We start from the raw sequence: 26562 nt of genomic DNA, 5'->3' as shown, positions 1-26562 counted from the left end.
AAGGTATAGTGCAGCAGCTCTGAGATTGACCAAAAATTGTCCTCACCATGGCTGTTCTCTAAGGTGTCTAAACATTTTTTTCTGGGAAGACAGCAGCTCATAATTCAAAATGAATGTTCTAAAGCACACTTCATTTTGGAGAGTGCAAAATTCTCTGGAAGAATGATGATAGAAATCTGTCAAACATTATGATGTTGATGCAGAAAACAAAAATCTTTACAAAATATATAAAGATAATTTGGTATCTATACCACTTTTTTTACCCCACTGCATATAACCATATGTAAAAACACAGACATACTATAAAGATTAGATTCTCTGGGGGTAAAAAGGAAATTCCAGGACATAAGGTTACATCATTTGCAATCATGAGCAAAGAAGTGCTAATTAAGGAACTGTTCTCACTGAACAGGCAGCTTTCAAGGGTCCTGTTTTCATACCCATAAATCATGTTTTGTTAGAAAACAAACTGACAGGTGACAGTTGCAGCAAAATCCAACAATAGGTTTTTTCCCTAAAATACATTCTTCCAAAGTCTATGCAATGCCAGATGCTGGTCTCCTATTTTTCATTAAAACCAAATCACTCGGTACCTCTAATAATTTTGGTACAGAACATGAAGAGCTAAATTAAAGCTGAACAGAAATGTAAGCTTTCAGGATGTAAAGGACAAGCTGGGGTTATCATGTCAGATGCTTTAAAAGATGAATGTACAACTTGACCTGAACCAAACTTCAAAGTCATTGAAGGCCAAGGGAAGATAAAAAGAAAAATAAAAAGCCTTCAGTAATTACTTAGCACTGATATTTGACTAGTAGAGAAATGGTGTGTACTTAGCTCAGAAGAAGCCTCCATGCCTCTGATTAAATAACCTGAAACTTAAAAAATCCTCAACAATAAGCCCCCAAACTATGAAATATAATATTAATTTATACTCAAATTCATTCTTTTCATGTTACAGGATAAATAGCAGTAACAACTGTGCTTCTTATAACATAGATGTTCTTCAAATAAATACTAGCAAGAGGGAAATCATAGCAAGGGAGGAAATAATAAGAAGGGCAGAAAACGGGGAAAAAAGAGGGGTATATAAACACAGGGTGGGGAGAGGAAGAGAGGCAATTTCTTTTCGAAATCTATGAAATTCACCACAATAATCTGTATGGACTCACATCCATCTCTGCAGAGTTCTACTACTTCAAAATAGCATAATATTTCCTAAAAGGAGAATTACCCAAGCTACTCATGAAAGGCCAGAGAATTCTGAGGCCTCACAAGCCTATTATTCACAGTAACAGCTAGAAGAACTTGGAAAGTACAACTAAAGATTTAAGTAGCACATGGGAATCCTTGCCAAAACTCCCTTCCTATCAGCTTACTGCCTCCCACTCCTTTCTCCTGTTGCAATCTTTACATCTGCACTGGGTTTTCAGATGATCATTCCACAGATGATTAAAAATGACTTTGAGATTAGATACCACCAGCAGCATGATCAAAACATCTGATTTGCTGGTTTTGGCCCAACAAAGGCTCTACCAGCAAGAGCCGCCCTAATCTCCTTACCTGGCTCAAGGGATTAGTTAATTAGTTAACTAACAAATCTGTTGGTGGAATAGTAATGGCAAAGAACTATTTCAAACTGTTCATTAGAAGTGAGATCATGATCTTGGGATGGTTGTGGCTGTAAGGTGGCATTACATCATTCCCCCTCAGTGTTGACACTGGGGCTTTGGGTACACATTAGGCAGACAGCACCTGCCTCAAAAGAATTCAGATATGTAAGTCATTACTAATTCAGCTCCCCTGATATACCAATCAAGGAAGCCACAGCTCAGCTAAGAATAAGCTTTTTTTTTGTCTAGGGCATCCATATCTGACTCAGAGGAGGACCAGGTAGCACAATCACAAAAAGTTCAAATTTTGTCTCTGCACCAGGTTCTCCATTCCCTAGCACTTGCAGAACCATTCCAGGAAACCATACCTCAGTCATACTAGAGCAGATACGCCAGCAGAGAAGTCACTGACCCACAACAGACAACAGGCCTGAACTCAGAGTCACATGCACACTCACATTGTCTGACCATCTAAACTAAACCCCTATTCTCATTTCCTAGAAGTAAAACCTGCACCCACAAGGTGTCTGAGGCATCCAAATACATTTTGACTTCTGATGCCAATTTTCTTGGTAGTCAACCTGCAAACCACACAGCCCAAAAGCAGGAACCCTCATCACTCCCTGCTCTTGTCTCAAAGATTTCTGCTCACCATCTCCTCCCTCTATTCCTCAGAGGCCAGGTTGTGCTTTATAGCTTTTCAGCCTTTAACCCTGTCTAAGGCCCAAGTGGCAAGCACAGGTGTCACCACTAATCTCTGTCTATCCAACGAAGCACTTTCTTATGAGAACCTACTGACCACTTGTACGTCTGCAGGTAACACATGGGGCACCATTTCATTGCTTTGGCCTGACTTCAGAGCTGCCTTGATGGCTGCCACCCTCCCAGACAGCAATACCCAGAAAACATTAGGCATATACAGCAACTTCACACGAAGTCAGAGTATGCATAACAAAACAGCTCAAAGCAATCTTGTGAGCTTGGTCATATATGTGGCTATACAAATGGCGTTATGTTAACTGGAGAGAACCTTTTCCCCAGCATTTGCCCTGCAGTAAGAGCCCTCCTGGTTTTACAGATATGGAAAGACCACTGCTCGTTCCCTGTGCAGAGTCCTTCAGTACCAGATAGGGAAATCAAGTCCCTTGACTTTTAATCTGCATATTCTAATGACAGCTATTCTCATACTTTGGATGTATTTCAAGTGTTCTGTAAATTATTAAGTGCAAGTATTGCAATGACACTGACACTGCAAATACCAGACAACACCTAAAACCAGGTTAAAATCTTAGGTCTGGACATGGGTGGTTATGTTGTGTCTGCATGGCTGGATGTAATTTTTTTCAAGCTGTTATTGCTGCAATCACTGCTATCAACAAAAAAAACCAAAACAGGATCATCAACTCTACAAGCTTTGATAGCCATGAAAGAACATGTTAATAAATTGGGAGTCCTGTGCTGTCCTCTGAGTAAGTATGTGGAAATCATGATATCACTGAACTAAGTAAGGACATCTAAAAGAAATTCTTGTGTTTTGTAAAGAAATATGAGAGGCTGATATTCCTTGCAAATATTCCCTCCTGTAACTTTAAAATCCATCAAAATTATCACCTTGGTACTCCAAAGAGAAGAGGGATTTCCTTCATGCTCAGTGCCAAAGCAAGAGGCAAAACCCCACACAGCCCTGGGAACTCCTGAATTGCCAGCACCAGAGGTTCATTGATAGTCTCTGACTTGCATATTATGGTTAATTTTAATGTTTCATAACCATATCCTCTTTGATCTGCACATCTTCCATAGGCAGTTCTGTGCTTTGAGTTTATAGGAACAGCCACTGCTTCAAGTAGTGTAAGAGAGAGCTGATTTCCATTACTTACTCAAAATAAATACTTCCAGCAATATCAGTCATTGAAATAAAAGCCTTGTCATCCTTTACCCATTGTTTAAATTCCACAGGTGATCTACTATAAAAGAAGAGGAGGACAACTAACTTATCTATTTTTTTGTGCTGGACCCTAGAAATTGAACTCTAATTAGGGGCAGACAAACCAAGCTATTGGTTTAGCATTTTTCACAAAACTAACTTCACCACGACAAATATTTGTTTTGGTGTGGCGGATTTTTATTGTTGCTGTTGGTTGGTTGGTTTAGGTTTAGGATTGATTGTTTTCAGAGAGAAATCAAGGAGACATCAGATTTGGTGTTACTAAGTCACTCATCATCTGTGCAATCACTGTAGTTATGCACGTGGATTTGTAACTGCAAGCATCCCTACTCTGGTTTTAAAAACACAAATGATTCATCAAACACCATTTAAAAGGCCTAAATAATTCCACAGGGAGTGAAATATTCTTCATGTTTACTTGCTGCTTTGTGTCTCATGTTTTTATTACCCCATTTCAACTAAGATACAAACTCTCACCACTTTTTCTCTTATGCTTGGGGCATTCAAAATTTCCCCCTTATGGGTTTGTCACTGAGAACATAACTGAACTCCTGGCACTGACTTTCCTTCTGCAGAGACACTCTTTTGAATTCTGTAAAATTTATCGGAAACTGTCCTACAACTTCTAAACTTACTGAGGAACCCAGGCAGACCAACAGACAAGGGCAACACAGTTGTGTAAACCTCCTTTTCCCAGGAACCCTATCTAAAATTCCTGACCTTGTTCTCCTATAGTGTTATGGCTGTAACATTTCAAGGTTCACTCAGTGCCAACAGCTACCCTTCGCTGCCTGCTCCTTAGAGGGGAAGCATTTCTTTGTTCCTAGGAGGAAACTCCACGCTAAAGCAGCACCTGGCAGCACCACCCCTGACCTGACCCTCTGAAGACTTTGCCCTGTTTTCTGACAAAGTCTTACGGGTACAACTTCCCTGAGACAGGCCATGGAGATAGACCACACTAAGCTTTTTGGTTTCATCTCTATTCAACTTCCACGAAGCTCATGGCTGCTGCTGCTGCTGCATTCTCAGCTCTGAACAAGAGCAGCACACTATGTTAAAGAACACCAACAATGAAGCAGCTCTGACTGATCCCATCTGTAGGGGCAGGTTTTCCTTCTCCCTCTGCCCCACTTTTACTGAAATTCCCAAGTTCCAGTGCCATCAGGTGCTGTTTCAAAACAGCACTAGGCACACTCAAGGCCCATCCAAACAAAAAAAAATGTACTGCCGTGATTTACAATGCATCAGGCAGCTACTCAACTCTTGTAACTGGCTCCCCTGAGAGCTCTTTTGAAATGTGCATGAGTCAACAGACTGACAGCAAAGCACAATATGCCATCACCAGGCATTCATGGGCAGCCTCACTGTTTCTTCTGCTGCACATCTCATTCTTCTGTCTCCGGTATATCTCTTTTATATCTCCCTCTGGCTCTGTCAAAGCAAGTTACACTTTATTAATTTGCTGGTCAGGTCCTTTCATACTGCAGAAATTAAATTAATGAGAAGTGTAGCATCTTTGAATGCTAGCAGAACTACAGTCCATGGAAGTTTTTCCATAAATCTGAGTTAGGCCAAAGTCTCACTTCAAAATCCGTAAGACCATCTAAACCCCAACTGTGGCCAATTGAGTAATGCTGAGTCCCCCATTTGTTCAGAGTCCCAGGTGATCTTTTGCTTATCTATCTTCACCAACACCTGCTTGCCTTGCTGCTGCCTTAAAGTGCTCCTGACACTGGGCCACCAACAAGTCTTATCTTGTACTGAATTTTATATTTTTGAAGGATAATGGACATTTCTGTCAGGGACACTGTATTTCTGAAGCAGCAGTTAATAAATCGTTTAGCCACTTAACAGAAGGTGCTATTGCTGAAAATAATCATCAGCATGACTTTCTTAGCAGTTGTCATGTGTAACATCATGGTATGTGGACATGAAAGTCTAAAGTTGGTTTTAGAGTGAAAAGTAGTATGGCTGTATTAGTGCAGTGTTCCATCAACACTAAGCCTTACATCTTGCTAGTTAATGAAGCAGGAATGCCACAATGACAAGATCATACTGTTACCAGTGCTCAGAGTTAATTTAGCATGGCATGTGTCACTTGGACAGGACTTAAATTTTGGCCAGTCTACAGAGAACTTTTACAGAGGCTTATCATTTCCCAGCAGACATTGGCACAACACACACACCAGAGTGATCATTTCTGCTAGGCATTCCATTCATTAAGCCTTCCAAAAATAATACTATTGTTACCAAATTTGCAGAATAGTATCTTCCATCTGGACGTGCATTATTATCATTATTAGTGTAGTAAGACAACAAGGAATATAAATAACTAACAGCATTGTGTGCATATTTACACAGGTGTATGCAAACAGTGCTTAATGTCGTCTGCTTTGTATTTTCTTCAAAGATTTACACCAACAGTGAAGCTTGGGAGAGGTTATTGTATTGCATATATATACATTCAGAAGCACATACATATTTGTTAGCTCAGAACATATCCATACAAACAGAGCAGTATCAGTGCGAAGTGCTGGGTATATTAAGGCAGCAAAGAATATGAGATAAATACATTCCACGTTATTATTCTTTTCGTTTGGTAGGATCAATTATCATGTTTTCATACCAAGACACTATATAAATTAACGTTGTTACTATGAAGTACAGCAAGAAACAGTACAGCACTATAAGAAAGTTTTCAACTTAACAGCAGTTTTCTCACAGTACTTAATCTCTAGAGCATAGAACAAGCTTTAAACTTTTGCATTAAAAAAAATACTGAGTAACAAAGTCATTCAGCACTCTTATCTGGAATGCAAAATAGCTGTTAGAGTTTTAATCTTTATTCAATGTAAAGCTATTCCACTTCTAAACACCAAACAATTTGAAAAATCACATTTTGGCAGATGATGCTTACTACCACCAGATTAATCACCAAGCCAAGAGTACTGTCATTTACATAATGTGACAGTGATAATCTTTGTCTCTCTCAAATATGTGGTTTGTGTTAAAGAATCAGATAAAAAACTTCAGTTCAAAGCGGGAAACTAAAAAAATGCCCTGCTCATGGCACATGGCTCCTGTTACCCACAGGACAATCACTCACAGGTGAGCACTTCTGTATTTTAGCATGACTTGAGTACATTATGATAACAATGACTAGGTAGATGTAGGTTAACAATTTGACAGTATACAGCTATATAGTGCTCTGTGTCCACTATAATTTACTGTAGGCATACATGATTTATCTAATACTGAACCAGGAAGCAGTTTTTTCTAGTGAAATGAGTGAGAACACACACACTGGTACAATATCAATTACTTTCCAGCCAACAAGTCAAAAATATGTAAGGGGTTTTTTAAACTTTAAACATTTTTGGTTACATGTAAGGCTAAAAGGTTCTGTCTTCGAAGGAGAAGTTAGTCAGTCTTAAACTAGCATGAATTTAAGAACACAAATGCTAGCCAGAACCTTGCTACATGCAGCTTTCCTAGATTTTGTGGCTGTAGGCACATTTGCAAGAGACTGAAATAGATGGCACAGGTAAGACAATTAGCACCTTGCAAAATTGCAAACAACAGAAAGACTGAAAGGCATTCGAAAGGCTGTTGCCTTTTGTTACACTTTTCAGGATTAACCAGTTAATCAAACAGTTCCACATTTGAGGTTTATCTCTGAACAGCTCAAGTCAGGCAAGTCATAAGACTGTTAGCATTCAGGTGATTCAATTCCAGCTCCTCAGGAGGCAAACAAACCTACTTGGACTGATCACATTTTGTTACACTTCATGAGGGGTACAGAGGTGGAGTAAGTATAACAGATTCTAATATTTGATTGTAGTAGGATGGTAGCTCTTACTACACCTCTTAACTGCAATGGGAAGCAGAAAAACATAGATTTTAGTGTCTTAATAGTTAATATACACAGAGAGCAGAAAGCTCCATGCAGGCTCAGAATGTCAGCACCATCAAAAAACAGCATGCATTCCCATTTCTCTCCTCTGCCCAAACCTCCTTTGTCTGCAAACATTCATGTTTGGGGTTTCAAAATCAAGCACTGACAACTGACATTTTCCTTAGGAGAAAAAGTACTGAGGGTGAAGGAGCAGAAGCCCCCATCCAACTGATGTGATCCACTCCAAAAAACCAACAAAACCTTGATGAAATTACTTTCATTAGACTGTCTCTCAATCTCTTGTTACCTCGTAATGTTCCCTCTTGTGTGGGCCACATGCAGGTTTAGTGATCTTCCTTGGTGCCCTAAATCATAACTGCAGGCAGGCAGTCAGTCCTAAACTGTCACAACATGCATTTGCCTGAAGGAGACTAAGGCCTCAGGCTGTGTCTAGGGTTTTATAGAAAGATAGTGGATGCCATACCCAGTACCTGTCACTTGAAAAACCTTGCACAACTTCTTCCGGCAGTGAAAACTTAACTCCTGTCTTTTGTCATCAAACACCCTTTTCACCCAGCTGAAAAGATCAGCTCACTACTATCACTCATAAGACAGACACAGTAATCCCTAATTCTACAAGCCTCTCAAGCAGGCATTGAAACTTTTCAATGGACAGAAATGCTCAGTAAATTATAACATTAACAGCTTATTTATATGTTCAATTGAAGAAGCTGTCCCATAAGGCTGTAAATTTGACTGGTCAGTCAATCTCACTAACACATCCATAATTCTGCAAGAATATTCTGTTTGCATTTAAAACCACAGAATGGCTTGGGTTGAAAGGGACCTTAGATATCATCTAGTTTCAATCCCCCTGCCATGCACAGGAACATCTTTCATAAAGCCAGATTGCTCAACACCCCATTTAGCCTGGCTTTGAGCACTTCCAGGGATGAGGCTTCCACAGCTTCTCTGGGCAACCTGTTCCACGTTTCACCACAGGCATACTGAAGTACTTCTTCCTAATATCTAATCGAACTTGCTCTTTTTTCAGTTGAAAGCCATTCCCCCTTGTCCTATCATTACAAGCCCTCGTAAAAAGTTAATCTCCAACTCTACAGTTGCACTAATTTTAAACTGTGTAACACTGAAAATTAACAAAACAATAACAGCAGCAAAAACAATCAAGTGGATGCAAAACCTATAGATGTACAAATCAGACAACTTTGAAAACAAAGCTCCCAGAATATATTCAGAGCAGGTACAGCAGAGACAGCAGTGAAAGCTTTTTAAAATTCAGTATATATATTTTAAATTCAATTTAACAGTGAGCTGTCATAAAATCCTACTGTTTTTTAATTAGTCTGAATCCCTTTCAATCTTTGTTGAACAAGAGGTTATGTACCTGAACAGTTTTTTCTGTACTATTATACCTCAAAAATAACACCCACATTTACATTCTGCTAAAAAGGCATGGAAATTCTGCAGTCCCAGAAGGCACTCTTATTTCCTACATAAACCTTTCACCCCAGTGACAGGAAATGGTGACAGTGTGTCTTTAGCAAAAACTTGCTATTTCCCAAAGTATTAAGATGTGATTCCACGACTTCCTTCGGGTTCACAGGTATAACAAATATTCCAAGTTAGGTTTTTCTTCTAAACTAGTGATATCATTTATTCTTCTACCAGGCAATTAGTGTATATTTCATTCACTACCATTACATTTTTTATCCTTCTGGAAGTCAAATTTAACCTTGTCTTGTAAGGACAGAAATAACTTCAGAGACAATGTTCCTGAAATACAATTCTTAAAAAACAAAACAAACTTTAAGTGTAGACTCAACCGAGCAAATATTTGGCTAGCCATAATGTTATTTCCTTTAGAGTAGACTACACTAAACAGAATAAAAGTGCCCAGATGCAGCTATTATTCTTTTAAAAGAGTTATTTTGTTCAAAATTAATATTCTACCCCGAAAAAAATACTAGCTAGCAAGTGCAGATAACCTTTAGGCTTTGTTTTTGTTGCTTTATACAGTGATTTTTGTACAGTTAGATATAGTTTGCTGATGCACAGCCCTAAGTGGAGATTGTCCAACTAAATACTAGACTAAGTCAGCTAAGCAAGGTCACTCTTGTTTTGGGTGTCTTGCAGTAAACCTCCTGCCTTGTCTTCCTTCAGTATGCACCACCAGTTTATGGTAAAAGCAAGTTAGGCATCCCACAATTAAAACAAAACAACTTAAAACTACTTTTTTTTTTTTTTTTTTTGGTCAGCTGTACCTGATTTACCTGCTTGCCTTCTTACAGATAAGCAAAACCTGATTGCATAAATTGCATCCACAGTTTCGAATTTCAGGAAAGAGGGATCTGTTTCCTTGCATGTCCCAAGTTTTTGAGCTAAGCCGAGACTGTCAACATCATGCCATTTGTCATGCTGATCTTGTTATACTCACTTGTGTACTACAAAAGAAAACAGAGCCAGAGCACCCCTCTTAGACAAGAGGACAAAGCAGTTATGAGATGTGCCTGTGGTGGACAGAAATTATAACTTCTGCATCACTGAAAGGAGTACATGAGGTCTGTTCCTGTACTTTTAAGCTAAAACCTGAAAGGGAAGACTCTAACTCCAAGCAAGATTAAACTTACAACTCACTTTTTTGGTTTTTAATCTTTAATTTTACACAGGGATTTGTCTTCAAACTATGAAAACAAAACTTCATTTACATTAATGCAAGTTTCACAAACCACTTCCCAGAGGAAGCTACACAGATTTTAGTCTCAGAGTGGAAGTGATTACACTACTTAGGAAGTTTCTGCACTGTCTTATAATCATAACTAACATCACTGAACATACTTATACTTGTCTCTACACTAATACTACTATTCTATTTCCATATGCTTATGCACTAAATGCAGACATCAGGGAGGGCCCTGTGTAGATGAGGGAGCAAAGGGCTGGCACAGGGAATTGTTGAAGGAGGCCCCAGAGAGAGACAGCACTACAACCTGCCAGAGCAGCCATTGCTCCTCTTTGCCAGTAAATGTCTGAAAACCCCAATGGCAAGCGCAGATCACTCCAGCAGCTGGTCCTCATCAGGGATCCTAAGTGCTACCCCTTACCTTGAGTGCATCCTAGAGTCCTTGCTGAGAACCAAAAGCTTGCAAACACGATGCTGTACCAGTCAGGAATCATTATGAGTCTATGTAAAGAATTCCTAAAGGTTTTTGCTCTTGCTTGATCTTTGATAACCACAAGAATGCACACAGAAAACAAGTAAAAAGTGTGTTCAGGTTGCATAGTCTATTATGCAGAAATTCTGAAATCTTAGAATTGTCTTCATGACTTAGATTTACCCTTTCTGCCCTTGCACAAAGGCGGCAAAGGGAGCTCTAATTGTGAGAGTACAGCCGGTTGATATAATTTATTCAGATTTTAAAAAGATTTTAATGCAAGTTCCGTGCAAGGAGCTACTGGAGAAACTAAGATACTGCTAGGGAAAAAAGGCAAACAAGCGTCATGGATGAATATCTGGTTGGAGTAAGTGAATCCAAACTGTAAGATTAAATTTTTTTTTTTTTTCATTATGACAAAAGGTTGACAGCAGGGTACTTCTGCATCCTCTACTTAGTCCAGTGTTTTTTAACATAATAACTCTGACTAGTGAGAGAGGGAGAAATAGGGACAGGTAAAGAATAGTGATGGAGTCTGCAGATATAAAAAATGTATTTGGGTAAAGGGAGATCTGTGAGTAAGTTCAGCGTGACTTCTGTTACATGAGTGAACAATGCAATGACAAAAGATTCAGCACCGATATGAAATCATGCAGAAGAGAAACTTCAAACAAGCTATATAACCTCCAAAGCTGGTAGAGCCCCCCACTCAGTACACAGCAGCAGCCAAAGATAAAGCCTAACATGCTGGATTCCATAAAAAATAGGCCAGGGAGTAAGTAATAGCAAATACATATATATTCTAATCAGAGGCATAAGCTTGTTTGAAATACTGCAAGCAGCATAAGTCGCCTTTACTGAAAAACCAAATACTGTAGGATTAAATACACTTGGGACAAAACCAAGGCAATGAGCAAAAGTTGGGAGTAATTCTCATAGGAAAAGAGTGACAAATTTTCTGTCAAAAGAGTGTCATGCTGAAAGTATATAAAATAATGAATGGTACCAAAACATGAATTTTTGTAGGAATTTTTTTTTTTTTTGTTTCAAAGCACAATAGGCTATTAAATGAAATAGGTAAGAAAAAAATGAAAAGAAATGCATTTTTATGTAGTTCACAACTCAGCGTGCTACTCTGCCACCAAATGCCATTACAAAGTTTTAATTCTATGAAGATATTAAACTTTTATACCAGTATAAAGACTATATGGCTAGGTCAGTAATAAAATCTGAAGTTCTATTAAACTGTTCCTCCAGTGCTTGTATGGAACTATTAAAAACTTGGATGGGACATTTTTTGGAAAACATTACCTCACATCTCTCTTCTGTAGCCTCTCCTTTTCCTCTGATACATTGAAACTAGTCAACATCATGGATTAGAAATGGTGAAGAATAGCTGTGACCTACAGCAGTGATTCCTGTTTTTCCATGCACAGATTTATTCACCTGTTGCATTGCTTTATTCTTACTGTCATAGGCATGACATGCTTAACTCTGTGCTACTTAATTCTGTTCTGACTACAATTTAATAAATGTTATCACAAACATTTAAATGACATCTGAGTGTCAATGGATTTATTTTCATAACAACCTCGGGAGTGGGGGGGGGGGGTGTGTAAAATGTTATCTAGTTTATAAATGGGAAACTGGAATAAAAAGACCAAGATAACAAACGTCCACAAGCCTGATTTGCCTAGGTCCTGGTTTCCCAGAGTACTTCCTTTAATAGTTTCTAAGCTCAAAGCATTGCCTTGGAGACTTCAGCAGTTAGGCAAACATAGTCCCAGCACCTCAAAGCAAAGCACTGGCAAAGTAAGAAACATACAACGAGTTGTGCAAGGTATCACACGTGGCAGTGTGACAGGACAGAAACATGTGCACACCACCACTGAAAACTGATAAACCTATGGCATTGGACACTCACAGAGTAATTAAAAATCTAGCCCCTCCAGTTTAATTTCTCTCCCTTTTGGAATCCAGTTTTACAAACACTTCCAGCATGTCTGTGCAGATGGGTCCAGACAGAGCTGAACTTGCTCCAACTAAACCAAGCTGTTCCAACCTGTTGGCACAGACATATCTTGATGCACATGTACACCACTACCTACCCAAGGAGCTGCACAGATGCCAAAGTTGCTCAGTGTGAAGCAGTTTGAACTGCTTGTGAGATACAATTAACAGTGCTGATGCAGCTCCAGCACATTAAGTAACTCTAAAAACACAGCCTGACGAACACACGAAGGGAAAATAAAAACTGCAGAAAGTTACATATTGTCTTCCATACTTTCTACTTCTGCTTGCAAGCAGCAGCCAGTACTTAGACACATGATCATCTTACAGGCCACCAGGTCATTTGTTATAAAATCAAATTGATCTAACCATTAGATTTGAGCTGAGGCAAATCACCTGCCCTCCTTTTAGGTACAGCCTTGTTTCAGGTGTGTTGAAGCTTTACAGGCAGAGAAAGTTGTGGGGGTTTTCTTCCACTGCACCACTTTCTTGCAAACTTTAACCCACTACCACCTGGAACACGTATCAAGAATTTTCAGGTGGTAAAGGCAGCCAAAATTTGTGGACAAACCTGAGATATTGCCCCAGGCAACAACCTCAACGTGAACTGCACTAACCCACTTTCAGTCTTTCCCATCGGTCCCAACTATGGGTATACCCCTCCATATCGCATCCATGGAGTAACTTGTTTCAAAACAATGCCTCTCCACACATTTTCTACCACGGGAGCTAGGAAAGAACACCCACTGGTCCAGTGCCTACTCCTACTAGCTAAAAAGCTGCCACGCAAAGTCGAAATTGATCTTTTCTTAGAAAGGCTGTATCTAAAGCTCTTAAAAAGAAGAAAAAAAAATGGTAACTTGAGCTCAGTGTGAAAATAAATCTTTATTATTTTTCTCCTTATAAAAATGACCTTACCAAAGAAGAAGAAAAAAACCCAAACAACTCAAACAAACCTCTAAGAAAAAAAAAAAAAGAAAGGAGAAAAATAAGGAGAGAGAAGAGCTAGTTTCACAGATTTGCCGGCGGTCCCAAGGACAATGAGCAGGCGTGAGGCGGCTCTGGCGGCACGGAGAGAGGGAAATCTCTTCGAATCCTTGACGTGTCTTTTGTTAACTTCCCATAATTGCTTTTTTGGCATGACCATTGCCCGGACGCTCGGAACAAGCAGTTCGAAGAGCCAGCCCTCACAGCTGGGAAGCAGAGCTTTTCCACAACAAAAACAAAACAGTAAAAGCCAAAATAAAGCCATACGGCGGCGTGCGCGCACAACCCCCGCCCCTGAGCCACCAGTCCCTCGGGGGCACGGCTCGGGTGAAAACACCGGTCCCGAGCGAGCCTCGTCCTCCCGGGCTGACACCACGCGGGGCAGCAGCACCGAGTTCTCGCACCCCCTGGACTCAGCCGGCGGTGACACGGCGGGAAGGAGGGGAAGGGCGGCGGGAAGGGCGGGCGGAGGGCACGCGGCCGGCGGGCAATGGCCCGGATTGCGCCGCCGCCGGCGGGACCCCGGACCGCACAAGCTCCCGCCTGGCGCGGCGCTGGCCCGCGGCGCCGTCCGCCAGTCAGTCAGTCAGTCAGTCAGTCAGTGTGCCGCGCCCGGCCCGCCTCGCTGACCGACAGCCGGACACGCCGCCCAGCAGCCGCTCAAGGGTCACCCATCCTGGAGCGAACCTCCGGCCCCGCAGAGCAGCCGACACTGAGTCCTTGTTAAGTGGCGTGACTCACCAGCTGCCCTCCCCCATCACACATCCCCCGTTCGCGATGTAACAGCTGTTTTATCTCCCGCTGTAATTACGCCACATAAAAATAGTTACAAGGTACTCGGGGAGGGCTTTCTGTTAAAACGCTGTTGCTTCTCTTGTGCAGTAAATGCGGATTTGTGCGGATGCCTGCGCCGCCGGGGGGGTGTAGGGTGGTGGGGAGGGAATGATCCCTGCTCTGCCGTAGGAATCCATTATTTCATCAGACGTTTAAGGCGCCTGCTGCTCACCCCCGCGTCTGCCCGGCCGGGAACAGCCCCGCACGTGCCGGTGCGGGAGTGACACAAACACGCTCCCGTGGAATAAATGCACGCCGCACCCGCACGCCTGCTCCGCGGCCAGGCAGCTTCTTTTACTTTCCACGCCGAAACCTTTGCCCGTGACACTTCAGACCGCGGTTGGGTGTTCTGCACTTTTGATTTTTTTTTTTTTTTAACCTGGTTTTGTCAGGGAGGCGGGGTGCCGGGACCCGCCGCTAAGGCCGCCTGTGCCGGGGGAAACCTTTCCACTCCGTCACGCTCGCAGGGAAGTTGGAGCGAGCTGCTGGTGGGTCCCACGTTTCCCATCCCAGAGGAAAAGAAACTTGCTGCTGCAGAGCGTGCTCGCCCGAGAGGGATGAGTCAAGCTGTGAGACTTCTCTCTTTTACAGCTGCGATCATGTGCCGCAGCAAAATCTACCGGGCTGGGGAGGGGGGGAACCGAAGGGGAGAAAAACAACCTTTTACGAACTGATGTAAAAATAACCGCAGAAACGGGGCTCGCCTTCCCCGCGGGGGTGGGTGGGGGGGTGTGCGTGGCCAGCATTGGCCAGGCGGGGCTCCTTCAGCACGACAGGGGATGGGGGGGAACAGCCCCGCCGACCGGGTCGCTCGGCTGTCGGGAGGGGGGCGCCGGTCTTTGGAAGGCTCCTTTCCTTCCCCTGCCGTACGTACTTTCCTTTCTTCTCCTCTATTCACGCGAAGGAGTGGGTGGTTCGTCCGGCAGCAACAGGAGGAGGCTAGTCAAGGGCAGCTGTCAAAATCTCCCCCCCACCCCCGCCTCTTCCTTCTCCTCCTTCCAGTTTAATGATCAAACGTCTGCCTGGAAGAAAGGCGAGGGAGCGGGAGGCACGGAGAGCTCCCCCCGCCGCTGCTGTTGTGTGTGCATGAGCGAGCGGGTACGGGCGGACACCCCCCCGTTCCGGCCGGTCCCTCCCCTCCCGTCTGACAGAGCCTCAACACCCGGGAGGGGAGGGAGGAGAGAGGAGGAGGAGGCAGCCGCCGCCGCGAGTGCCAGTGCAGCGCACGGTTACTCTCCCGTACTCACTGCGGGGAGGTGGGGGAGGGCGGGCGCTGTGTACCTTTCTCTCCCGTGCATTTCCTCACTTTAACAGGCCGGGGCCAATCGCCAGCAGAAGGGAACAAAGGGAAGGGGGGAGGGAAGCCCACCCCGGCCGCACCAGAAAGCCCCTGGGGAGGCAGAGCCCTGCGGCTCCCGCTGACAGCAGCGCGGCCGCGGACCGGGCGCCTGGCTCCGCGGCGGTGTTTCTTCTTTCTTCATCGACCTCCTCCTCCTCGCCAAGCTTAAAGGGGGAAAGCAGCGTCCGGCGAAGGGAGAAAAACTTGGGTCGGTGCGTGGGGTGTCCGGCGATCGGCTCGGTCCTCGCGATCAAGATGAAAAGTAAAAAAGGTAGTTGTGATGGGGTGCCGGGACAAAGCGGGGTGCCCCGCGCCCCTACCCGGGGTGGAAGGGGGAAGGGGGGGCTGTCGCTAAGCCAGCCGGAGTCCCTTTGCCTTCTCGGCCGTTTTGTCCCCTGTGTGTCCCCCCTCCCCCCTCCCACACCCCCTGGCCTGTATCCCGTGGAAGATTGCAGTGGATGCTCTGCTCCCAGACAAAACATGCGGGGCTGTTGTTTGGAGGCGGCCGTCTCTCTGCGCCGCTGGCTCCCTGTCAAAAACATGTCCAGCCGTTCGCCTCGTGTCCTCCGCCAACTTTTGTTCGCGCCCCCTCTGTCGAGCCTCTTCCCCCTGCCCTCCCGTAAAACACTTTTCAACTCTTTTCCACACCGAACCCCACCGTTCCCGCGAGGGGAACGAGGGTGCGGGTGGTTTTCCCAACTTGGGGCGAGGAAAGCGGGGCCGTCCGGCAACTCTTTGTTCGCGGGGACGGCAGCGTGGGGCTAAGGCGTGGGGGGGCATCGGCGGGAGGGCTTCAAACGCCTTCCACGCCCTCGACCGCCTTGTTTTGCTGAAAGTTGAAGCCTTTTCTTCCTTTTATCCCTTAAAACAGGGGAACGAAACAAGAAGTACAAAAGTTTTGACTCAGGGTTAAAGGGAGGGAGACTTCCCCCCCCCCCCCCCCCCCCCCCGTAACCATAAGGCGGTTGAAGTTTTCTTTGTGTTCACTTCCAAACAGCCAAACTTTACGGTTAGAGGAGCGTTACTCATCGCGCTCGTGGTGCTTTAAGTGCCTTTAAATTAGTGCTTGGCCACAAAGACGCGGAGCGTGCTTTCGGATCTAACGCTCCTGCGCTGGCTGGGAAGAAGTTCATAGCAAAGCAGTGTCTGTTCAGTTGCGATTTGCCAGTCGGCGGTGTGGCTGAAGGGTGTTTTGCATTCAAAGACCATTAAATGCTCCGAAGTGGAGGGTTAGAGGGGAGCAGTGCGCATGTTCAGTACTCCAGAGTTGTGCTGTTTTCCCCCTATTATGCATTCCTGCGGCTCTGTAGTAAAGCAGCCTCTCTCATTGTTAATATCCTTGGAGCAATTAATGCATATGTAGTTCGTGAAATCATTGGGCTGTTGCAGACATGGTGTGTGCTAATATGGTTTGTAGCCCTCGTCAGAAGTTTTTTTTGGACATGCCACTCGGCTAAGAGGAGCGCACACAAAGGGAACTGAGCTACAAAGGCGAAGTTTAAAGAGCAGGCAGCGTGGTGTTGAGGAGCGTAGTGTCCTGCGGGAGCGGAGTGGGGCTTGATCCCAGTCACAGCCGGAGCTGCGCGCCGAGCTCAGCCCCTGTGCCCAGAGACAGCAGCAGCGCTAGCTTTTAAATGTTTCAGCCGTCTTAGGTAGGTCGAGAGTCTTCACCCTATTGGGAGCAGTTTGTGGTTTGTTTCCCCCCCCCCCCGCCTTTTTTTTTTTTTTTTTTTTTAATATAGTTTCGCTGAATTAATTTAGCCCAGTTATTTTTAGGACATTCCTATGCTGCCTATTTGCTCAGCAGTGGTGAGCTGGTTTCCTGTCTGCTGTTGCTTCCATTGTTCAGACTTCTCTCCCCGAGGGCAGCGGCTGGTTGGTGAAATACCAAGCTCCCTGCACTTTCAACTGTTGTTCTTGCCACCCCCGAAATAAATGCGTGTGGAAAACGCTGACGTAGTTTCTAGGTATGCATGTGTAGGGCTTTGTGTGTGAGAGTGTGTGTGTAAGCTCTGCTTTGAGGATTGCAAATCCTGGGCTGAAACAATGGAAACAATGAAAGGTGACAGGCGGGAGGGAGAACTTTTGAGAGGGGCCATGGGCCTGGGGTTTGCGTGGCACAAATTAAAAGGTGAGGAGACAAAGGCGGAAACTTTTAAAAAGATGTTAGGGCTAGGGTGCCTTTGTTTTAGTAAAGGTTGGGCTTGTACTTATTTGTGACCTCCTGGCATTTGAAGCTCTTTCAAGAAGTTTCAAAGAGTGACTTTGTTACAGATTTCTTGCTTGCACTCCTAGAAAAATCGCGTTTAGACGAAAAAAAGTATAGTACAGCCAAGTCGAGTTGCTTTAGAAGTAATAGAGTGCAAGCTGTAAAGTACAGAGGAAAACAAATAGGCTGGTTCCTCAATTATGAAACTCATTCAGAGGAAAGAGGTGGTTTTTTTACTGTGGAAATTCCCTTCTGTATCCTTGTAGTTCTTTGCCACTTATGAATAAGTTTAAACTAATTTATTTTTTGTCGTTGTTGTTTTTAAAATTTGCATTATATTTTAGGTTATTTTTGTATGTGTCTCGAGTTTTAAATTTTTTGTGTGTGATGCTGTGTTTTTGTTGTTGGTTAGTTTTGTTGAGGGTTTTTTTTGTTTGGTTTTTTTTTATGCTTTTTTTTTAAGATAGCAGACTGTGGATTTAAACCTCAAGACTCTTCTATAGATAGTTTCATTTACAAATAATAACGTGATAGCAATCACATGGAACCTATTTGGCTTGTCAATGAGCTGATTTAGAACACAGTCTCGCAAAGGCACAGGCATGTGCTCAAGTTTATACATGTGAAGAATCTTACAGAACTTGGTTACAACAGGATCGGGGCCTTAAATAGGAACTGGTTGTGTTTATCAGTGCTCATAAAAAAAAAAAAAATCTCACTTAAGAAATTCAGAGAACCCTAAGAGGTGGGAGGTTTTCTTTAAGGTGATTTTTGTCCATCCCCTCTGTGGAGGGCAGAGATTGTTCCTTGTGGTATACTTTGTCCTCTTTTGAATAACAATTGGCTTCTGCCACTTCCTCTGTGAAGCTCTTCCTCGACACAGTGGGATAGTTGTTTTTTTTTTTTTTTTTGTGCCTTTTTCCCCCCTCATAGCCTAAATTTTTCATTTGCTTAACTATTTGTCTCAGCCTCTCCAAGTATTTGTCTCCCCTTCAAAGTATTTTAGCACGCCTTTTTAAGCGGCAGTAGTTTGTTTTGAAATCAGCTTTAGTCATCATTGTACTTTTACTCACGTTGTTTCAAGCTGTCAACTAAAGGTTGGGTGTTGAGCCTAGACTCCACATCCTAGGTGTAATCTTCCCTGAGCTGATTATGGGAGGACGTGTAAAGTCTTTGGGCTGTGATACAATGCAACAGTGCAATCAATCATGTATATGACTTCAGCTGGGAAGCCAGGAGGATAAAGTAATTTATAAAGAAGGGATGCTGATCATGTAGTCCTTAGGTCATTAATAGCGTGGACCACTCTTTTAAGTGGCGACGTGGAAGTGAAGGATTGGGATTTTTTGTTGTTTCTCAGACCTCTCTGCAAATGAACTTGTGCTGCTTTAATTTTAGTTCTATAAAAGCAGGATTTTTTTGTTTGGATTAAATGTATTTAGAAGGAGACATAAAATAGCCTGGCCCTAGCCTTCTTTTAATACAAAATAAATTAGTAGGTCAGCTGGGGCTACTCATCGTGTCCACAGGCCTTTATTCTGGGTGTAAATAACAGTAAGCCAATGGTCCAGTCATGGAGCGTGGCCAGGAGCCTTTTCAGTTGGGCCCTGTTAAAACAGGAAACCAGCAGCGAATAGGCTGATTACTAACAAGACGGAAAAACAAAGCTGGGTTGTAATCAGCAGGAATGCTTTAATGAAAACAGAGCCTTGACAGCAACAGTGTGGCTCCTGCTCTAGTAAAAAATATCAGCTGGGGTAGTGCGAGATTTCTAGCCATGACTTCCTGTTGCTGCTAGCTCTGTGCTGCGCTGGAGAGATCTGCCACGAGTTCAGAGGGCTGATCAGCTATTTAAATGAGCTCATTTAAATGAGCACAAGTCGTACTATACTGGGTTTCCTGCTTAACCAAAACCTGCTTTGTGTCACTAACTTACTGTGTCAATTAATATGACACACTAAGCCAGTGGGTCAAAGGGCTGGCTCTGCTGGTGACTCATTTCTTGCTAGGCAGGTTACGGTTAGTCAGATGGCAACTTTTACTTTAGCAAAAGATCTTGCTTGAAAAGGGAGAAATGTTTTTATACTGCCGGCTTGCAGACAGTATCTTGTAACTTTTCTTTTTTCTTCAGGTGAAAAAAAAAGCAGCAGTTCTAGGAGAGGTTTTGCTGTCAAGTCAGTTTTCTGAAATGCAGAGAGGTGTCCATGGCATCTTTTATAGTTGTGTGGTAGATCCTGGAAAGGTTACCTCCGATTGGGTGGTGCGTATCTGGAGTCGTTTTTGTTATGCCATGTAAATACTGCTTGCAAAGCATTAGACATCTAACTTTTTCATAGGAGTAGTTTCTCCTTCCCTCTTGTTTCCAGCCCTTGCTGTTTGCCTCTCACTCTTTTCCAAGGTCTTGCCTTACTGCCCATTATATTTAAAAACAAACAAAAAACCCAACCCAGTGAAGTGCTGCAACAGTTCTGGTTTCTGACAAACAAGAACAGCACACTTCAAAACATTGTCTGAATAGCATGGGCTAGTTTTAGCTAGTTTTTAAATTCAATTTAAAAGGGCTGAGCTGCTTTGCAGAGCTGTCTTGTTGTCTGTGCAGGATCTTTGTTTTCAGAAGTGCTCCTCATGGCTCCAGGAGCCCATGGTACAAGGCATGTTCTCAGGCCAGGTTGCAAGCATGACAGCACTTTCCATGAAGCTATGACAAAGTGGTTTCCTTGGAATAATTTTAAAGCAAACTTTTGACATACTTTCTACATGAATTAAGAAACTGTTTAAATCATTTGGAGTTTATCTTGTGTTGGTTATTTAAATATTGTCCTATTGTTCCTGTTCCATGACTGGATAATTTATGTAGCTAATCATCAGATGAAAAATTTGGTATGTTAGTTTGGTGTTTGTCAGTTACATAAATCAGCAATTGGGAGAATGAAAACAATACCAAGTAAGTTACTGAAGTAACTATGCCAGACAGATTGCAGATTGATCATGCTGTTGGGAATGCTTGTGTATCAAAACTGCATTTCAAATTGGATAACTTAAACTAAGGATGTTCGAGCTATTCATAAACAGGGGAAGGAAAGAATAATTTACCATGTCAGCTTTGGCTGAAGTTTGGAAGTGTGAGGAAAGGTCCTTCTCTGTTTCTCTCCCTACCCTCCTGCCAAGTATTAAGGAAAACTTGCACAGACATACCTTCTATCTTTCTTTGTGTGGTGGTGGAGGCTTTGGTGGTTAGTTGGTTATTTTAAAGGGCTTTACTTCCTTCTGTGCCTTTACTTATGGATATAACATAGTTTTATATAGTTTAGTATTTTCACAGGTACACTTCTTGTCATTTAGGGCTTACTTTGTTTCCTTAAATAGAATTTTTAAATTATGGGTGGTTGCCCACATAAAATTTTACTTTTGACATTTAGTTGGCTTTTACTATCAAGGTTTTTAGTTTTGATGTTAAGAATGAGAAAGTTTCTTCCTTTCCACTCCCTCACCCACCTGATCTAAGTTCAAAAGACAAAAATATTAGGGGCTTGTTTTCCTTCTAGTATAGTTTATAAACTGCTTCTGAAAGCCAGTGTGAGTGCACTTGAAATGACTATTAATTTGTACAAGCTGAACATGGGTAGTATCTTATTTGGACTTGTATACAGCTTGTAAGATTCCTAAAATTCCTGGTGAGTTTAACCTGGTGAGTACTTAAAGCATCGTTTTCTTTGTGTTTTACAGAACTAGTGACTTGTGTATCCTACCAGAGGAGTAGAATTGTAGTCTTCCTAACTATTGAGTACTTGCTCGTTTGTTTGATTTACCTACCTACATAGCTTCATGTTACTAGTAGTGTGGTATAGGTATATAAAGGGATAGTCAGATTTTGAAATCTGTTCCTTCCTTTGTGTTGGAGGGAAAAGGTATGCTGTTAACTTGTACATTTGGAGCCCTTATAATAAGCATAGCACAGAACACATGTTTCCATGGATGAAAATATGAGATGAAAACCATGAAGTTGAAAAAATAGGATAAAAACTGGAACATTTAAATGATCACAGTTCTTTGATACACAATGCAATTAAATGAGAGTCCATTTCCTGATAAACCGGTGGACTCTTAGGCACCTGGTTCTTCCCTCTTTCTGCACTTTCTTTTCCTTCGTAAGTGAAGATCTCCTTAGGGGTGGGGACAAACAGTTTTTCCCTTTCTTCTTTCCTTCTTCCATTCATTTTTCTTAATAGATATAATTATTCATTTCAAAATCTACAACCTGTCCCTCCCAGTAGGAAAGAATTCAGCATGTTAAGAAGTAATTAAATAACTTACTGCTTGCGTTAGGTGTTTTAAGTTCTTGCTTATTGACCTTTTTGCCCAGCCACTGGATAGTTATCCTTGAAAAAAAGCGCTGGATGCATACCATAGCAAGCAAACTTGGACAATATTCTCATTAGATAGAAGCTATCTGATAACGTGCAGCAGATAAAAGGTTGCCAGGGGAACAAGAAAACGAAGGTTTGCAGAGAAGAATTCTTTTAGGAACGGATCATTGGTGCTACTTTTTGTTCAGCTGACAGAAAAGCTGCAGCATGACAAGTTAACGCTGCAGGACGAACCTCCTGTTCAAGAGGCTGTAACAGTAAAGACAGTTAATGTGATATAAAATGTCTGTGCCGTACAGTGCTGGAGCCGAGTAGTTTATGGATTTAGGAGGCTGATTGTTCTTGTCTTACAATTGTAGGTGTAGTTGCAATATCAGGCAGTGAAACGGAGGATGATGACACTATGGATGTTCCACTGGATCTTTCCTCATCTGCTGGCTCAGGCAAACGGCGGAGACGTGGCAACCTGCCCAAGGAATCTGTGCAGATTCTTCGGGACTGGCTCTACGAGCACCGATACAATGCTTATCCTTCAGAGCAAGAAAAAGCGCTGTTATCCCGACAAACACACCTTTCCACACTACAGGTATTTAAAAAAGTCGTTCTCCCTTCTAAAGGAGCCGTTCTCTGTTTTGATTCACCTGTGGTCTAGTCATGGATACAAATGTTTACACTGCATGTGAGATTTCCTTTTTTATTGCTCCTCTCTTGGTGATGGCACTTGTAAGGAGAGCTAGAGATTGATGATGTGTTACAATGATCTTTGTTTATTGGGAATAAAATTATTTTTCTGGGAGAACAGACAGTCACAAATCGGAGTATGCATGCTAATTTTTTGCAGAATCGTGCCCCAAAAGACATAAAGTGTCTGTACAAGGTAATTTATTGTGAGAAGAATGTATTTCTTTTTCAACAGAGATTTTATGGTGATAGATGCACAACTTAACATGTAATTCTTCACTTCTAAAATCAGCAGCTTGAGGCTCATTCCAGTAGAACATGCACATATATAATTATATGTATGATCACTGCCATTAAGATCAGTGGAACAACCTATATGGGATAGAGCTACTCAAGGGTGTTAGTACAGGTATGGTGAAGCTTTTGTGTGATTAGTTTGGATTCTCATCCTGGGATACCACTGGCATCTGTGAGGTCCCTTGGATGCATCATTCTCATCTTCTGTGATCATCTTTGGTGTAATAGCTTTTGACCGTTGCTGCTTCCCGTGTTGTTGGAAGGTGGCTGCATGAGAATTTGGGTAAACCAGGGTTTGGTTTTGGGAGCTGCTAAATAGAGAGCGCTCCTGTTGACTCCTGGGCTTTATTTTTCCATATTAATTCATTACTGCAAATTTCATAATTGGCTATAAAGTAAAATTTTCTTAATGCAATTTCATCAAGAAAACTTCCTTTAGGTAGTAAACAGAAAAAAGACGTTAAACTATAAACTATCTTGTATCGCCCAGGAAACTGGTTGATATTTAAACAAGGACAAACTTAAATGAGGTAATTCATGTTATGTCTGTCGACACAGTCAGTTGAACAAGGAAAATCAGTAACTATTTGTGGGAGGAGTGGCTCTCTTCAGAGAGAAAAGGTTTTCCTGTTGTTAATTAACCTAAGCTAGGGAACAATAGCCAATAGGTTAATGTGTGTGCACAGAGTTAAAAGCTAAACCCCTAGTTTGGACTTCAGATGTCCCGGGGCTTTCTGTAACAGGAGCAGGGAGTTGGTGCTAGAGCACCGGGACAAGGGAAGGGCCTTTGCCAGGCGTGTCAGAACTTGTCAGTAGGTCTCTATTTTGTTGTGCAGTGAAGGAAACTGCTTGGAGGGATTCATTAATCTAGCCATCCGCTCTAGTGACACATAGTTGGGAATGAATGAAGGTATAAATTAAGATGTCATTGTGTTCCCAGGTCTGCAACTGGTTTATCAATGCACGCCGCAGGCTGTTACCTGACATGCTGAGGAAGGATGGCAAAGACCCAAATCAGTTCACTATCTCGCGGCGAGGGACCAAGCTTCCCGAGGGCGGCCTGGTGGAGTCTGCCATCAGCACAAAGAACTACATTCCCTTGCTGGAGGAGACTGCCTTCCTTCCCGCTGCCGCACCGCTTGGCAAGACTGTGTCCTCTTCCAAGCCGGCTTCCCCGGGATCAGTCCTGGCTCGGCCGTCGGTGATTTGCCACACGACTGTGACTGCGTTGAAAGACGCCCCTTTCCACTTTTGCCAGCCAGCTGATGTAGGCCAGACCACGGACCTGCAGCAGCCCCCGGCCGGTGGCTTCACAGATAACGCCCTCTCCTGCCATGAGGACGCATCTAAACTGGGACCTGGTGCAAACACACAAAGTGGGCTCTTTAACACTCCTCCTCCAACACCACCAGACCTTAACCAGGATTTTAGTGGATTTCAGCTACTGGTGGATGTTGCACTCAAAAGGGCGGCAGAGATGGAGTTGCAGGCGAAACTTATGGCCTAAATCCCCTTCCTTCTCCTTCCCCGTTTTGTTTTACCAGGCAGGGATCTAACAGCTGTGTGGTTATTGTCACCCACACGATATCAAAAGACTTCACTGCATTATTATTATTTTTTTTTTTATTAATCTTATTTGCACAAGGGGATTGCTGAAATGAAGCTTCCTGTCACTGAGATGGTCTTCAGTGGAATACGGTCATTCCAAGAATTATAAACTTAAAGCTACTGTAGAAAGAAAGGATTGTGTGTTTTGTTGGGGTTTTTTTTAATGTTTTCTTTGTAGATTTTTCATAATGTGAGATGTTTCCCAAGATCATGTGATTTGTTTTGTTTCTTTCAGACTGTGCAATATCTAGTAATGATATAGAGTCTTCTTATCATTCCCATGTGGAACGGAATATACCAACACGCTGTCTAAATTTTCAATTTTTTTAACAATACAAACTTTGGATGATTATGCTTTTTTCCCATAATATAATAAAATATTTTCTTTAAAAGCGATGCATACAGAGTATTTTGTTGAATGCAAGCTTTGCAAAGAACACCAATTACCCTTGAAATGAATCGAAGTGAGAAATATTTTTGAGCTCACACTGACTTTGGTTGGTTTAGAGAGCTATGCTAGCAGTTGTTGTTAACCAGATGTTTAAAAGAATGCTGTAAAGTGGGCCAGAAGTTACCTGATTGTGTTCTGCTATGGTGAAATTTTTTTGAGGGGCCAAGAGGAGCTATGTAGGCAACTCTGACTAAATTTCAGAGAAAAACCTTGGGCCCCTCTAAGAGTTCCAGCTTTTGGCTCCTTGCAATATTTTAGGGCTGGGAAATGTGATGGCCCATGGGGAAGATCTGAAGATAAAAGGAAGAGGCCACAAGAGGGGCTGGGACAAGTGTTCTTTGCAGATCTTTGTGATGCAGCTCCTAGACATGACTGGTGACAAATTTTGACGGGGGAGGGCAAGGGCTTCTACCCTTACTTGGACTAGCAGTGACAAGGTTTTTCCTCAGTAATTCTAGTAGACTGAAATAAAGTAGGCTGTATTGCATTGAAATCTGAGTTCTGGGAGCCAGATCTTTGTGAGATACTTTAACAGGTGGTTGGCTAAGATTTAGAGGAGATCCCTGTTGTATTGGGGTGTATTTTTGCCAGCAGAATCTAAGTTACCTTTCAGAAAAGGACTTTGCTATCAAAATGACTTATTACTGAAAAATGTGAAGACTTGCAGCTCACATTTCAACTTACTTGAATGTCAGTCGCCCACCCTTATCCTTCCAACAACAGTGAAATAAGAGACCTCCAGGGTAAAAAATTGGTTCCGGCTAATCCTTAAAAACAAACCAGTTGTCTGTTTGGGATGTTGGGGGAGGGCTTTGAGAGCAGGAGAGTTGGTGAATTTAAGGATATCATTATGAGTAGAAAGAAGACTGCAATATTCCGACCACTCTGTGTATGCGTTCTGTTTTCTGTGGCCTTTATTGTTTTCTAGTGTCAGAAATACTCTGTTTGTTCTCTGGAGTACTCTTTTGAATTATTTTGAACTTCTGCCTTTCTTGAACATTCATGTTTAAAATCAAAATGGCAAACAGTAAACACTGGCTTAGTTATGACTGGATCAGCTTTGTTAACACAGTTATCCTAATATACTGTATGAATATTGAATTATTTTTTAAAATACTTTGAAAATAAAGCTGGAAAATAATTTTGAACATAG

At 42.5% G+C, this 26562-nt stretch overlaps 1 protein-coding gene across 5 annotated transcripts; it reads left to right on the top strand.

Annotated features, from left to right (window-relative positions):
• The first annotated feature begins 14204 nt into the window (after window positions 1–14204).
• TGIF1 (TGFB induced factor homeobox 1) lies at window positions 14205–26561 on the top strand. 5 transcript variants are annotated; one of them, XM_048289537.1, is made up of 3 exons: window positions 14205–14456; window positions 22732–22958; window positions 24291–26561. In XM_048289537.1, exons 2-3 carry the CDS (start codon window positions 22776–22778, stop codon window positions 24855–24857), a joined length of 750 nt encoding a protein of 249 aa, XP_048145494.1. In that variant the 5' UTR covers window positions 14205–14456; window positions 22732–22775; the 3' UTR covers window positions 24858–26561. The 5 variants fall into 5 exon arrangements, with proteins under 5 accessions (XP_048145494.1, XP_048145497.1, XP_048145496.1 ...); XM_048289540.1 differs by lacking the exon at window positions 14205–14456 and adding an exon at window positions 14924–15026; XM_048289539.1 differs by lacking the exon at window positions 14205–14456 and adding an exon at window positions 15598–16067.
• The last annotated feature ends 1 nt before the right edge of the window (window position 26562 follows it).

The sequence above is a fragment of the Corvus hawaiiensis genome, chromosome 30 (assembly GCF_020740725.1).
Source record: "Corvus hawaiiensis isolate bCorHaw1 chromosome 30, bCorHaw1.pri.cur, whole genome shotgun sequence".
In the NCBI taxonomy this organism is placed as follows: domain Eukaryota; kingdom Metazoa; phylum Chordata; class Aves; order Passeriformes; family Corvidae; genus Corvus; species Corvus hawaiiensis.
The sequence above is the reverse complement of the archived record's forward strand: the minus strand, read 5'-3'. Positions and strand labels throughout refer to the sequence as shown.